Raw genomic sequence first — 16056 nt, 5'->3', positions numbered from 1 at the left:
CAAAGATAGGGGCCCTCTCCGCCTAGGATCATCTCGACCTTGAAATGCATGGATATGAAGAAAAAAATAAATTTCAAGTACTTAACAGCCTATATCTTATAACAAGTTATCTGCACAGTTTATTTTCAAGATTTTTCAATGTAAATAGATAAGCTTGATCCGTATTACTTTTAAAAGTTTAACCTTAACTACTAAGAATAAAAATAGATTTACAAAGTTTTCAACACCTTCCGTCTTTTAGAGACTCCTTACAAACCTCAACCTTACGTTTTGGAAGTGCACTATAAGGACGACGAAATACCTGAGGGATGTTAATGATATTTAAGATTGAATGCAAGGGTGTTTACGTTGATACTTTCTACTACGACCCATGACATGCTCCCCTTCCTCCTCTAAAGAAACATTCGGTATTTCATTCCCCAGAAGATCTTGTAATTTACGAAATCGTCCAATATCTAGGTGAATGAAAACCTTTACTATTTTATTTTATTGTTGAAGGGTCCATTATCAGTATCTGAGCTATATTGTTTCCCCATTTTTTCTCTCTAATTGCCAAGGAAATTTATACTTTCCACATTTTCTCTCCCTAATCCCTAATCCCCATAGGTGAGCCGACGATCTATGGTCTCCTCTAATGCCTTTTTCCTTTTTTTGGGAACAATGGCCTTTCTCTTATTAGAACGAAAAAGAGAAAAATACAGCCTTATTGTTTCAATTGACTGTTATTACGTTATGTCTGTCCGTCTTGATTTTTTTATATTTTTTTTAGTTTGTTTCAGGTCTGATGTTTTAAACATCGGATTTCGTATTAATTTTTTATTTTATGACCACGTTAAACCATCAAAATTGTGGTTTAAATATCGGACTGCTAGGTCTAAATATCGAACTGTTGTAAACCTTCAAAAAAATAATGTTTAAATGCAGTCCGATGTTAGAAACAGCATACCGTCTTAAACTTTCAAAAAATGAGATCTAAATGTAGTTCTATGTTAGAAACATTTGCCTTAAATTTTCAACAAAATAAAGTTTAAATGGGCAATTGATTGATGTTACCAAGCTGTTGATGATTAAAAAATCGGGCTAGGGGTAAATTTGTCAAAAAATAAAAATTTTCAGAGGGGCTGTCCTTCCAAATAATAACCCTTTATTTTGGGTCCTTTTTGTTATAACGGTTTAAGAAATCAGAACAGACGTGAATTTCCGAAGAAGAACTTTAATGAGGGCACATTTGGCATTGCCCTAATAATGGTGTGTATGCTTGTGATGCCATTGTTAATATGTATGAGAGAGAGAAAGAGAAGCTGAGAATGGGCAAATGGGACACAGAAAGAAGAGAGAGAAGAGGGAACGTACGGATAGATACATGCAGGGTAGAGAGAGAGCTTAAAGACTAGGAGAGCCATTTTTCTATAGTTTGAGAGAGAGACAAGAAGAATATTTTTCTATACTTTGAGACTGAGAGAGAGAGTCAAGAATCATGTTTCTATAATTTGAGGGACCCAGTTTCTATGCGGCCGAGCCCACATATGTAGAAATACAGGTCGAAATGCGGGCTTATTAATAAATCTATTTTTTAGATGTATTTTGGACTTAATTTTTGTTAGGATATATAATCTTTAACGCAGAGATCATGAATATAAAAAAAATAAGCAAATTTTAAAAACTAGAAATAATAATTATAGTAAAAAAAAATTTGGACCATTAGTTTCTACTGTTTTTAGATAAAACACCTCCTTGCATCTATTTTTAAGATGGATGCTTTATATTTTCTTGACCGCATACGCAGTCATGAGGTCCAGCCCGCATGAAACAATTTTTTTAATTTGGGAGGGAAAATTTATTTATTTTTAGCATTGAAAGAGAGAGTTCATAGTCTATATGCCTAGGAGTCTTCCATAGTTTGAGAGAGCAAAAGAGGGAGAGAGTTAGAGAGAGAGAGAGAGAAGGGGGGTTTGTTGATTGACACTAATCCTTCACCGCACATTGATGTGAGGTCGTTGCTTGGATGAATAGCAAACAAAATTAGAAAAAAGGAATAAAGGGAGAGAGAGAGGGAGATTGTGGAAAGGAGGAATGATTAGACTTCGCTTTAGGGAGGAGCAAGGGAGGATTAGGGGCCTACCACGAGAGAAAATGGAATGTTTGATTAAAAGCATGGTTGGTTCAAGTTATAATCGGAGATGGAATGTCCTCACCACACGGCCCCCTTGTTTCATATGTTCTTTCTCACTCATCCCATTCCTTTTCCTATTCCTACTTAATCATATTTCCATTGATAGCAACCTATCCTAGTCTATAAGAGGAATCATTTCCCAACCCCGATATCACTTTAGGCCCTCAACTCTCTCTCTCGGCTCGCTCATTAACTTCCCCTCACAAATCTTTGGAGTTTAGACTAAGCTCATTCATAACCATCTGCCCCCCCTCTCTCTCTCTCTCCAACTATTTTACTCTAGCCTCACCCTTTCAACTCCCGTAAAAAAAATCTCTACAGCTTAGACTAAGCTCATTCATTACCAAACTCAGGCTGTCCAAATCGGAACCGGCTGGTCAGATATGAATCGAGCACTAGCCAAACTAGTTTTAACCGGTTTTGGTGGTCAAGCCAGTCATGCATTTTTAATTTTTTTTAAAAAAAGAACAAATCAAATCTCATAAAAAAAAAAAAAAAGGAGATTTGTTTGTAACCTTTTTTTAGTGTTTTTTTTTATCATGTCCACAAAGATTGCAAAGTGTTTTGGTCCTAGAATATTTCTTTTTACATCTTTTCATCTTTTTTTATAAAATTTCTAAAATACCCCTAAACGCAAATCGAGTTTTTAAAATCCCTTTTTTTTTTTTTTTTTACTACTTTTCAACTTCATTTGGATGTATTTTGTTTAATCATGCTTTAAATATATTTTTTTGGATTTTTGTATTTTTTTAACACGTTTTGGACTAGCAAAGACCTGCTCGGATAGGCCAGTTGAACTTGCCGATTTACCAATTACTCGGACCCAACCCTTGGCCAGTTTTCAAGGCTAGTCCAAATTTTCAAACAACGTTGTTCATTACAATCTGTCTCTCACACAAAAATCTTTAAGAGTTTAAACTAAGCTCATTCATTACAACCTCTCTCTCTCAAAAATCTTTAGAGTTTAGACTAAGCTCATTCATTACACTCTCTCGTCACGTGCGACCATCTACCTCACAATCATTTGTCAGCTGTAGGCATAAGGGCGCTCATGTCTTTATTTATCAGCTCAACCGTATGCATGTGTAGAGTTTTAAAGATAGCTTATGAAGAATGCGGCTTAGATTTTTGTTCAAGTCTGCTTTAATTGCACTTTCCATGAACCCACAATAATGATAGCTTTGCTGGGAAATTGTTATGCGGATTTAGCTGGGAAATTGTTATGCGGATTTTACTGCTTGATTTAAGAGAAGAGCATGATTACATACAATAATGGGGGTCAGCTCGTCCCGGTGTCATTGATCCTCTTTGTTATTCTGGGTCATGCACTTCTTTGGTTAAAAGACATTTCCAATTATTTCCTACTGACGGTTGGACCCCAGAAGGATTCCTCTATCATTGCTCTCTCTCTCTCTCTCTCTCTAAAACAAGAATATACCTCTTGACAGGTCTCTCTCCTTCTATCTATTACACAAACAAGCAAATGCCACTAGACAATCAATCTCTCTCTCTGTCCCTCTCCCTCTAAACCAAGCAAATTCTAAGTCTCTCCACACATTTACCCCTCTCTGTTTGTGCACGTATGCAAGCTTGTGTGTCCGTATGTGTGTAACATGCCAACACGATCGTCAAAAAAACATGACGTAAATTTCTTCGGAAACCATGTAGATTATCTCATTACAAGGGGCACGTATTCTTTCTCAAAACAAACAAAGCATAATAAATGTGGAGGTTCCATCCAAAAAATTACATCAAACACCTACTACTGCACATTAATCACAAGGGATTCAAATTTCCTCAGAAACCATGTAGATTATCTCATTACAAGGGGCACGTATTCTTTCTCAAAACAAACAAACTATAATAAATGTGGAGGTTCCATCCTACAAATTACATCAAACACCTACTACTGCACGTTAATCACAAGGATTCAAATAAAGCGTGTACGTATAATTAAGGATTCTTTTTCTTACCCTGTAAACCACGGCTAGGCCTCAATATTTGCTTTAGCAGAGCCATTTTAGGAACGTTCCAATGCTCCACATGCCTGAAATTTCAAGTTATCTATAAAAGGAAAAAGTAAAGAAATTTAAACTTCATCAAATTGAAGCCTCACCTGCAAACCCTTCCACTTTGAGCGTTGAAATAGTACTCTGTGTATCCAGTAGCTGTGTAACCATCACACAAGAATGATGTCACTGTGATAAATGAAATACTACTCAAATTTTTCTTTCATGATGATCATTTGTTTAACTATAAGGATTTTGCAAACATGCTTTACATTGATTAAGTGTTTTGTTTGGTGTGCTCAAAATCTATCTACTAAAGTACCCCTGCCATAAAATGCAAATCACCTTTAGAGAAGGGTTAGTGCTTGAACTAACCAAAGAAAAGAAGGGTCGGTGCTTGCATTAACAATGATAAAACATGATAACAGGGTTGGGGTGAGTTTTGTATTTGTCCTTGCATTAACAATGATAAAACATGATAACAGGGTTGGGGTGAGTTTTGTATTTGTCCTTGGCAAATTACAAATGGGTCCTTGCCCAAAACCTAATGTGCCTTGGTCATTGGGCTACAGGACATCTGAAAAATTAATCAACCTTAATTGGTTGAGCGCTTTCTTGCTAAGGCTCTTTTAGTCTCTTGTGCGCTACAGGGGTACTTGATAATGTTGATTAAAATAGAAGCAGATAGTTTTCAATACAGACTCGGGAAAGTTTTGGCTTGGGTTAACAAAGTTAGCCTAACCAAATGTGAATTATTTCAGTAAGATCCCCGTACTTAATTCTCCCAAATGGTATTCAATGTTGTTTTGAACTTGCCAGATAGGATGGGCTGCCAAGGAAAAGTCATGACACAGCTGAACCGCCAATGGCCAATTCCTTTATCCTGCACTCAATACTTCATTTAATACAAACCAAAAAGTGACGTAACTTAAGAAGCAAAACCTCAGAATAGTAATGCATTTCAAGCAACCCTAACCCCAACTTCCCCATCTCCAAGAAAAGAAAAAGAATAAGACCCAATTCATAATGGCCATTCATTTGTTTTACACAAGAACAAACATGGATCTACCTCCAGGTCCTCCCACTTAGTGAGTTTCATGTCAGACTTTTCAAGCAGAGACCCAAAGTTTGAGCAATTTCGCTTGAAGCGCCGGAGGCCTCTGAAAGAACCAGCTGGATCCGCAAATTCACAATCCTCTTCATAAACATTGAGAGTGAGATTTCCTGAAATAGAAAATATGTATTGATGTATACTTAAATGAGAGGATTAAATGCCCGCATATAATAAACATTTTAAAACAATTTTACATAAAAAATCATATTACATAGTCACAAGGCAGGTTTAATAGATTCAAGCAGCCAAGAACACATAGGAATCACAAGGATGACCAATTTATGTGACTCAAGTGAGGAAGACTTTACAAGCAAATATTTTCCGGACCAAAGATGACCCAAAGACAACAAACCAGGAAAAATGAAGTGGACTTTAGTTTTTGGAAAGCATCCTATACTCCAATAGAACAAGAGGACCTATATTTCTTTTCATGATGGGCAGCAAATGTTGAGAGAGTGGGACTGACCATTGAGGTCTCATCCTCTTCTGCTGTGTCCATTTTCTCACCATCACTGTCCATCATTTCCTCAGATGGTGATGACCCCAATGGGCCATAGTCAATTAGACAATAGTATACTTCCCCATTTGTTTCTTCTTCAAAGGATGTTAGAAAACACACACACACATTGCAGACACACAAGAAGCATCCTTAGCATGGGACAATGCTTTGGCTACAACCTAATGAGAAGGAAGATCAGAGAACATCCAAAATGATAATAAATATGAAGCATTGCCAGAAGTTTGAAGCGCTGAACAAGTAATATTTCCTCCAAAATATTTGTTCCAAAGGATTTGAAACATGTGAATGCCTTTGAGAATGATATTTGCCAGATGGATTCTCTTGGCTCTCACCACAGGTAGAAAAATATGTTTGAGATAATTGAGTGGCTGCTGACAAGAACTCGTTGACTCTATATGAATTCTTATATCATTTAATTTATCTGTCTTTTTGGCCAACCACCATGGCTCCATAACAACATTCCCAAACCAAGGTCAAGTAATCACCAGCAGAATGCGAACATAGCACATAGATTAGCTTAACTCTGGATAAAATTCCTCAACCTGAAAGTAGCACTACTACAGCTATCTGCTTGGATTTAAATACTTAAGACAAATTCAATGTAAATATAATGGAAGATGTTCTCAGGCATGTGCAGTTACACATAAAACTATGGGGCAGCACCTGATTTACCCATTTTCTGAAAGGGTGAGGACCCAAAAATATCCAAAATCTCTCCCCCAATCCAAATCCTATTCTTTTATTTTTCTTTTTTGGTTGGTGATGGGGTATGATTTTGAGCTATTTAAGATCTTTTTTATGTCGTTGAACATTATAAATGGAGAATGAGGTGTCATTGCACCTGTTTATAGTGCAGGACCAGATGCATCATAAATGGATTGTGTTGAATACGCTTTTGGAGCACACTTCAGTTTGGCCATGGCAGAAAAGCACTTCAATGCTTCATTGGATTCAGGGGATGTCTATAGGCATCACCATCGTTGTCGTCATCATCATCATCATAATAAGAATAGTAATAATATAATAATAACAATATCAAAACATTTATAATAATAATAACAACAACGACAATTCAACAACAACAATAATATATATATAAATAATAAAAGAAAGCGGATTAATACTATTCATAGAGTAGTAAATATTTTAATATTGATTATGCGATATTGTAATTTAAATAATTGTTTCAAAGTTATACTTTTTAAGGAGATTACTTCTGTAAATTTTTATGCTATGAATGTATGCCCAAGCCTCAAGATAAGTTTCCACATTTAAATTTTACTATCCATATCAATCTTATCAATAGTCATGAAATCGGTTTTCCTTGACCATCATTACTTGCTCAAAGCGACTTAACTTTAATAGCACTCATTTTTTGGAGTAACTTATGAGTGCCCTGTTTTACTTATAGTTGCTCGTTTTATTAAGTATAAATTTAATTTCAAAGTTCAAATGTACCCAAATTATATTCAATAAATCAACAATATGCTAGAGTTTCCTTTTGAAATTCCAAACGCGATATCATGCCAAAGATATTATTCTGTAACCACAATGATCCTAAAAAACTGCAAGAATTACCCCAATATTTCCATGAACCATTGTCCTACATGCTTCTGTTGAATGGTTCTTCATTTTAGTTTAGGGGCCAAGGTGAAGCAAATTGAACAATATTGCATAAAACTCTCTGAAAAGTGTGGCTAGAAAAATTGAAGGCAAATCCATTGTGTTTGATTCAGGACTTGGAATTTGGATCCACAACTATAAAAATATCAGTAACATAGGCTCTGTATTAACAGAAGAGGAGCTACATGGGAGTAAAACAAAGACAATGAAAAATTGGAAATAACCTTAGAAAATGTAGGTAACTCAACCGTGGTAGTAGGCTGAATATTTATCAATTGACTACCACATTGCTGATTGTATCCTTTGAGAACAAGAAACAACTTCTCACATTCAATTCTCCCATGCAAGTTGATATGGACCATCTAGCCTACGGACCATCTAGCCCAGTAAATTCATCTCATATGTCCAAAAAATAATCGAGCAAATATGACTCTGCTGAAGTGCATTGAACATTAAGTCTGCCCTCTTATTGGTTAGAGAGTGAAAACCACAAAGTTATGAGCGGTTCAATCCCAAATTACCCCATCCTCAAAGAAAACGTACATCAAACACAATTTGCAAGCCATGTGATCAAGCATATGAGACTCAGAGTTATATGTGTTCTTCACCACCAAGTGTAAACTCCAATTAAAATTCTGTTTGAAAGAGAGAAAATTCAATGAAAAGCATAAAGCAATCAACGAGATAATGAAAGCAAAACTCCACAAAGCACAAGAGGAACCATAACACTCATTAATAGCAAGACAAAGAAGCCCAAAGTCATAGTTGGCAACAATCAAAGATGGTCTCGCTGTGAATAGCCAAAAAAGTGCCATATGATGCCTCAGGAGATTGGGGAGACAAGGCTCAAGAGAGGGAAAAATACAATACAGTGGCACATGGCCAAGTGAGACAGCTTGTGTGGTAAGGAAGCTGACTAATTAAAATATAAATGTTCTTAACAAGCATGTTGCTTTCTTTTAGAAGCCCTCACTGAGGGTGGAATGAATACTAATCAAGAATTCCATGACGCTCCTTTATCTGCCACCAATGTTTAAGTTAAACTACCTCATCAATATACTCAAACTTCGGGAAAAGGACAGAAACTCATGTTTATTCATACACATGTTAAACCAAGTTAAGATGACCACAGTAATAATTCTCCAAAAAGTTTAATATAATATCAAAAGAAAGCAATAGAGTGAACATAGAAGGGGAATGCAGGGTCGTACACAAGATTGGTGCACTTTTATTAGTTGAAGATTAAAAGCGTCTCAGAAAAAGAAAGACATGTACACTCACTTGACTAATACTTTAAAGCTGGAGTAGATGTCATCTCATCAAGAAGAAAATTGTAGTACACAACCATAAAACAATTAGGTAAGGGAATATTATTATTCAGGAGTTTCTAACTGTTAAACTTAAACCATGAATCTGTAGTAAGGTTTAATTCCTGAGATTTAGGGCGAATTTGAATGCCACCCATAACACGTGCCAGAAACATTCTGGGCGGCCTTTTAGTTAAAGCCAAGTATCATGACTTCCTTGGAAGCCAATTTTTATACCTGTTAAGGTGTGCAAGCACAGAACGAAGGCTGCCCTTTCATGTGTGTAAAAAATAAAATAAAAAAAGCCGAGCATCATTGACTTCCTTGGAAGCCAATTTTTATACCTGTTTAGGTATGCAAGCACAGAAGGAAGGCTGCTCCTTTATGTGTGTAAAAAATAAAATAATATAAAAAAATAAAGTAAACTAAACTAAACACAGAAGAGGGGCTTTTTTACAGAACTCATTACAGAAACTGACATACATGTGCAGCTGGCAAACAAGCCATTAGTTAATAAATTTATATTGGAATATGATGAGATACTAGGCAAATTACTATTCCTTATTTCTCTCGTCCAATTACAGAATAACAAAGAGGCATCCATCAAATGCCTGTTATGCGCCCATCTACTAATTGTGCTATGCTGGTATCATGTGATGGCTAAATCCAACACTTTCCTATTATTTTTTACATGCCAATGTAATTTACTATACTTCCCTTTCCTGATTTACACATCTCAAGAAAATACTAATGACCAAACTCATAATTTTTGTACCTTCTATGCTTTTTACAAGCTTATACTCAAACAAATTCCCAATCTACATTTAGAACGCACGCTCAATACACAACTACTGTACAAAATGTCGAAACAGTGATTACATTTTTTGGTCTTCTGTGAAACAAAGGGCGTTCCTAGCAAAACAAGAAAACCATTTGTAAATCACCATAACATGGCAAGTACACATTTAAGCAAATACTAAAGAAGATTAGTACATAGCAAATAATTTATTTCATAGACTCCTATGAATTATAAATTAGAAAGAATAGTTGTCTTGGATTTGACAGCATAAGTGCAAGTGCTATATCAGGTAGTTGTAAGAAATACTATGCTCCACTGGACCAATCACTGGGTCCTATTTCATTGAATTATCCCATATTTTCTATGAGATATACTCTCAAAATTAGTTCCTGAGAATTATCAACAGGATGTAACACTTAGTCAAGATGCATTAAAAAAAAAAAGGACCAAAAAATCTCAAGATACACAAGTAATTCACCTGAAACTAAGAGCAATGAAGTTTTTGGTGATACAGGACACAAATTATGACTTGCAATTCATATAAATCTCACAAATGCCAATAAAACAGAAAAACCCAAAAGACGAGATTTGAACAATAAACAATGAGTCAATGAAACTCTCTCTAAAACCAATGGTAATCACTCAAACTGCACCAATTTGAGGTGATGTGAAACCTTCCAAAAACAATAAATGCTACAGGAAAGTGAGATCACATATCCTAGTAGTTTTCTCACATAAACATCTTCCCTCAAAGGATGAAAAGAAATTTACCATCAAGTAAAGTAAAATCCGTGTCTCCATAGTAAAACAATTATGGTAGCCAGACCCAAAATAGAAAAGGGAAAGGAATAAAGAGTATCTATTACATGCTTTTCTATTAATCAGTGCCATACTGATATGGGGAATCTCACATTACATTGTTGAAGTAAAAATACTGAAAGTCAAGTATCCAGCTATGCCACCCAACAAATTGCTGACCCAAATGCAAATCTGCAATACCTCAAGTTGCTTGGCTCTAAAAGGCTGACTTCTTCCATGGCTTGTCAGTAGCATATTTACAACACTAAAGAATGAATAGTTTTGGAATCATTGTGACCAGTGATAGTGCTAGGAAAATCTATAATAGTCAGCCAATGGTATAGTGCGAGAAATCAGCCACGTACTCGACTCTGGCCTGAGCCAAGCTACTCCTTCGAGTTCAATTGCTCGGTCAAGTACTGTACACATACATAAAAATTAATAAAAAAATCCAAAAAATGAAAAAAAAAACAGAAAACCCCATTTCAAAACATGTGGAGCCACTGCTTGCCTCGATGTCCCCTTGTACACATAGGTAAAAATAAAAAAAATCCAAAAAGTGAAACAAATAAGAGGAAACCTTTCTAAACACATGCATTGCCTCCAGCTGTTGCCTCGATGTTTTCACTCTCGTGCTTATCATGTCCCTCTTTCTCTCTTCTCCGAGCTTAGTAGCAGTGGTGTTTCTCTGTGGAAGGAGGGAAGATAGGAATATGCAAAGAGGAAGAGAGAGCTATGCAGAAGAAGAAGGAAGAGGAAGGAAGGGAAGATAGGAAGATGAAAAGAGGAAGAGAGAGACTGCCAATCTGCTGCTGTTTTATTTGCCGATTACTATGTGAGTTTCTTGGTCAAAATAAGGCCGTCCATAAAAAATGGCACTGGCTGTCTGGCTTTTTATAATCAAGTGCCCTGAATCCTGCATTGGTTGTTGATTTCTTGTGAATTTTTACCAGGAATCAGGGTGAAAGAATCTGTTCTCACCAAAATTTCAGAACCCCTCTCCTTCTCTACCTCGTTTTTTTCCCTGATTTTGGCCAGATAATAGCATATCGATTAGAACCCAGAAGATAGAAATAGTGAATCTATGACCAACAAAGATTGATGGGCAAGAAAGCTCTCTTAATTCTTGCCAAAGTTTGGGAATGCCAATCACAAATAATGCCGGAAAAGGGAATATGGGGTAGAAATGGTAATTAAAAATCACCAGAAAAAAGATTCAGGTGATCAGAAAGTGGTTGGAAAACGAGAAAAAACCAAGCATTGCATGAGAGCTATTTTTTTTTAGATTTCTATTTTTTTAGATTTTTTAATATTTTTTTAATTTTCTTGGGAATTTTTGGTGGTGCAACTCGCCTTGCCACTAGGGCGAGGCCGAGTTACTCACCCAAGTCCAAGTGAACTCAACTGAGTCCCAGTACACTACTGAGATGTTTCGTCATCTTCACAAAAATCCATAGGTTTTTAAGCAAGGTAATGGATTCTTAAGTACAACATGTCTAGTTCTAGTTCATAATCAACAAAGTAGTAAAACTCTTAGATAAATTGGGCAATGAAGGTGATCAGCTAATCAAAAGCAGAATGAGAACATGTCTGGAAAATCTCAAGGAAAAGGCCGAGAAATGTAATGGGAGAATGAAATGGAATCATGTTGGAAAACATCATGAAAAATGTATGGGATACAGGAAATGTGTTCCCCATGGTAAAAAAGTATGAGTGAATTACAACAGTGTCAAGTAGAAAGTACTTCACTCCAACTTCAGCAACCGAACAAAGTGATTTTGTCTAGTAGAAAGTGCTTGATGAGTCAAATGTGAACGAGGAGACCAAACAAAAAAGAAAGGGCAAAAAATAGTAAGGAAATACAAAGAAAAATCAAAAGCTAAACATTCAATAGCATGTTGATCCTCACATAGAACAAAGATTATCATATCAATCAACTAGATACAAAACTCCTCAAAGTGAGAGGCGTACGATAACGCTCATCAAGACACAGAAGTCTACAAGTCAAAGTGCAAGACAAGCTAAGATACTTCTACCCATGGTTGTTAGGAGCAGAAGCGGATTGAGAGGGTGGGATCGTTGCTTCCCAAAAGCTCCCTGATTGGGAAGCACCAATGCAATAAATGTTAAAAAGAAATATATAAATATCTAAAATATGATAAACTCCAAAAGATAACCAAAGTATTTCAAGTTTTCATTTAAAGTTTGTCTAGAAATGAAGCCCATCGATAACCAAAGTATTTTGGGTTATCATTTAAAGTTTGTCTAGAAATGATGCCCCTTCCTTCAAACTCAAAACGTTTACATTGTGATACATTTTGTAGGCCCCACAATAACACCCCAAAGGACAAATCAGGCTCTTCCTTACTGACTTAAGTTGAACGAGCTCCCCAAAAACTAGGGAACACTTTCAAGAAAGAAATGGAATGAATTCTGGCTCCCTAACCACGAAACACGTGTTCTAGGAGCTGTAGTTCCACCTTGCATAGTAGATCCTAGTAACTATGGCCCAGACATGAATAATACCAAAGCGCATCAATATGATGAGTCAGGAGAGGGGGGAGAGACAAGGGATGGAAGCTCATATCAGAAAAGCACTACCATGCAATGAAAAACTCCAAGAAATGGGAAAATAAGTAGCATGAAATTTCCTAGATTTAAAGAGAACACATCATACTTCTTTCCAGAGCACATCGAAAAGGAAATAAGTTTATCCATTTGAGTTTTGACTTCTATGTGGATAAACAACCGCTTTCAATTAGGGGATGGGCTTAACAAAGTCAATCCTAACAATTTCCATAAATTTTGTCTATTTCATCAAATAAATTAGAGAAAATAACGGTGCAACGCAGAGTTCCTACATTGGCAACCAAAAAAACTAAACTTTTCTTGCAGAAAATTCTTGATGGTCCATTAAGAATGTGGAAAAGTCATCATTTTTTAGGGCAGAATGAGAAGACAAGGGGGAAAAATCCACTTTGAAAGTGTGAAAAGAATAAAAAGATATAGGACTGTAGAGAAATACATCTTGAGATAACAACGTATAGACATTCTCTTAGAGAAACTCAGCTAATCATCATTTTTTACTGTAGAAAAACATCTTGAGATAATGCCAAATAGTTACAATGGCTATAAGAACCCAAAAAGAACCGATCCTTCGAATTCCGATACCAAGTTCCTTGAACATTCTATTAATAATTGTTGCTTTAACCAATTAAATAATAAATGAAAATGTATAACATGAGACAATTTACTTTTGATATACGAAGGTCACAATCATTATTCACCATTGGATGTCAAATCAGGGTGATTGGGGATGTGTCATTGTTGGGCACAACGTCACGAAATAAAATTTCTCTAATGTTATGATACACTTCAATCTATTATATTTCACATCCAATAGCTAAAAATGATTGTGACCTCTTTGTACCAAAAGTAAATGATCTCATACTATACATTCCATAAAAAATAAACAAGCTTTGAGAGACAAAATTGTCAAAGAGTAAAACAAGGTTCATCACTTTCTGTTTTGTAACGCATCCAATTTCTATACAATCTCTCCACTTATGCTAAAAAAACCGTTGCCAACAAGGAGATGGCAGCAAAAACCCAAAAATGAACGGCACAGAAACTGTCTTGGGAACTAGGAGGGTAACACAGCACGAGTGATGAACAGGAGAGCTAGAAGAAAGTTATTGGCAATTGTTTTGGATTGGACCCTATAAATAGCTAAATAAAAACCCTGCAATCTAATGCAAGAAGGTAATCAGTACCATTTTTAATATTCACGTCATGAAATTTATCTCATTGTACTCCCAAAAGGAGCAGAAAATTTTATGTTACCAACCTTCATAGCTTACCACAATTTTCATATTTTCAAGCTGGACATAATTGACACAAAATCAATCGACCAATATGAAATTTGATGATTAAGAAAGTGAGATAGCACCCATTACATTTATTGAATAATTGAGTATAAACAAGAATAACCATCTAGTAACATCAGTGGCGGGTTTCAAGCAAAATTCACACCAGAGAAAAATAATTACAAATAAAAGAATGGATGAAATCATCAAAGGATGGAAATTCATACGAATAACAAACCTTTCAAACAGGGAAAAGGAAATAAGGACACGAACAAACATAAAGCCCTAATCTATTTGGGTATCCTAGTTCCCCATTTTTACTAGAAGGGCCCATCTATAAAGCAAAAGAAATGCAAAACAGAACAAATAAATACAGAAGTAACTTACAGAAAGTAACAGTGAAGAACCATTGATCACATTCTCTAGCTGATTCAAGGTAAAACCTAGCCCAAGCTCAGAATCATTCAAACCTGTAACGAAATAAGACCTCTGAAAATCTTCCTTTATACAATCCACAACTGCTTCTCTGGACAAATTTCCCTCAATATTTCCCGCCAATTCAAGATTACGATCAAAATCCCCATTCTTCGATGGCCGGAAAAATGAAGCAGCAATTCCAATAAGCTCCGATCCATACCAGGCGAGCTGAAGCAAGAGGTTACTCGCTCGTGGATCTCCGCCATCCGAGGAAACTGGTTTTTTAGCTGAGCAAAGTAAGTTGCAGATTTTCCGGTTATATTTCCACTGGAAATTTTTTCCGGGCAGTGCGATGGGGAGGGATGGGTCATTTGAAAGGTGTTGGTGGCGGGAAACGGTTACAAGCGGGAGGTGGAGAGAAGCCATCGCATGATGCGAGAGAGAGAGTCTCAAATTGAATTGGAATTAATTGAAGTGCGGAGATTCTCCCCTCCAGAGATAGCAGAGATGAGTGCATCTGCACGTGACACGTGTAAATAGGACGGAAGGATTCCTTACCGATATAAGGGAAAGCTTTTTATACTTCCCTACAACAAAGAATATCCATGCTTCCCCTACCATCCACCTTTCCAATTTTTGATAAAGAGAGCCACCCACACTTTGATCCTAGATCCGAAAACTCAAAGTATTTTATTTTATTTTTTTTACAAATTGTATAAATATGAAGTTTGGCATGTGCAATCTTCTCATTGGGATACACTTATACAAAATATTAAAAATATTTTTTTGATAAAATATAATGACCATAATACCCTTTGAATCAAAGGTATTTTGGTCATTTTATTTTATCGAAAATATGTTTTTCATCTTTTTTTTACTAGTGTGAGTTTAATAGAGGATTGGACGTACAAAATTTGGTGTTAAAATAGTTTGTAGAAAAAAAATTAAAAATAAAATAGTGTAGAGACGTAAAATTGTGATTGAGGCAATCTTGACCCTCCATTCAAAATAGACGGTTGGATAAGGGGAACTTTTATGTTGTACGGGAAGCATAGAAAGCTTGCCCCCGATATAATACACTTTTTATAACAAAAATAAGTTTGACAAAGAGCACTACTACGGAGTATATTATCTATTTCATCATCATTTTATCCTTTTTCTAATTAATTGGGATCGGCTACATGAATCCTGGTTCTCTATTATGCTCTATTAAAGGTCATATCCTGAATGAGACTATAAATTCTCATATTTTTTAGAACTACTTCCTACTACCTCCTTTTAGGCTTAGCCATTGTCATTTTCAATCCTTCTACTTGAACTAACTCACACCTCCTAACAGGTGTTGTACTTGGTCGGCACTGTACATGGCTATCCTACCTAAGTCTACTCTCTCTCATTTTATCGCCTATTGGCGCCACACTTAATTCCTT

At 35.9% G+C, this 16056-nt stretch overlaps 1 protein-coding gene across 10 annotated transcripts; it reads right to left on the bottom strand.

Annotated features, from left to right (window-relative positions):
• Window positions 1-3939: 3939 nt before the first annotated feature.
• Window positions 3940-15062, bottom strand: LOC18424121 (Nuclear transport factor 2 (NTF2) family protein). 10 transcript variants are annotated; one of them, XM_088847625.1, is made up of 5 exons: window positions 14597-15062; window positions 5252-5406; window positions 4999-5065; window positions 4290-4341; window positions 3940-4220 (listed from the first exon to the last, which is right to left on the bottom strand). In XM_088847625.1, exons 2-5 carry the CDS (start codon window positions 5279-5281, stop codon window positions 4127-4129), a joined length of 243 nt encoding a protein of 80 aa, XP_088703751.1. In that variant the 5' UTR covers window positions 5282-5406; window positions 14597-15062; the 3' UTR covers window positions 3940-4126. The 10 variants fall into 9 exon arrangements, 8 of the variants coding, with proteins under 8 accessions (XP_088703750.1, XP_088703751.1, XP_088703748.1 ...); XM_088847624.1 differs by having other exon boundaries at window positions 4290-4371; XM_088847622.1 differs by having other exon boundaries at window positions 3940-4237; window positions 4290-4371; window positions 14680-15062.
• Window positions 15063-16056: the final 994 nt, after the last annotated feature.

This window comes from Amborella trichopoda, chromosome 9 (genome assembly GCF_054954075.1).
Source record: "Amborella trichopoda isolate Santa Cruz 75 chromosome 9, AtrichopodaSantaCruz75HAP2 v2.0, whole genome shotgun sequence".
Lineage (NCBI taxonomy): Eukaryota > Viridiplantae > Streptophyta > Magnoliopsida > Amborellales > Amborellaceae > Amborella > Amborella trichopoda.
This window is presented reverse-complemented; position numbering and strand designations above follow the sequence as displayed.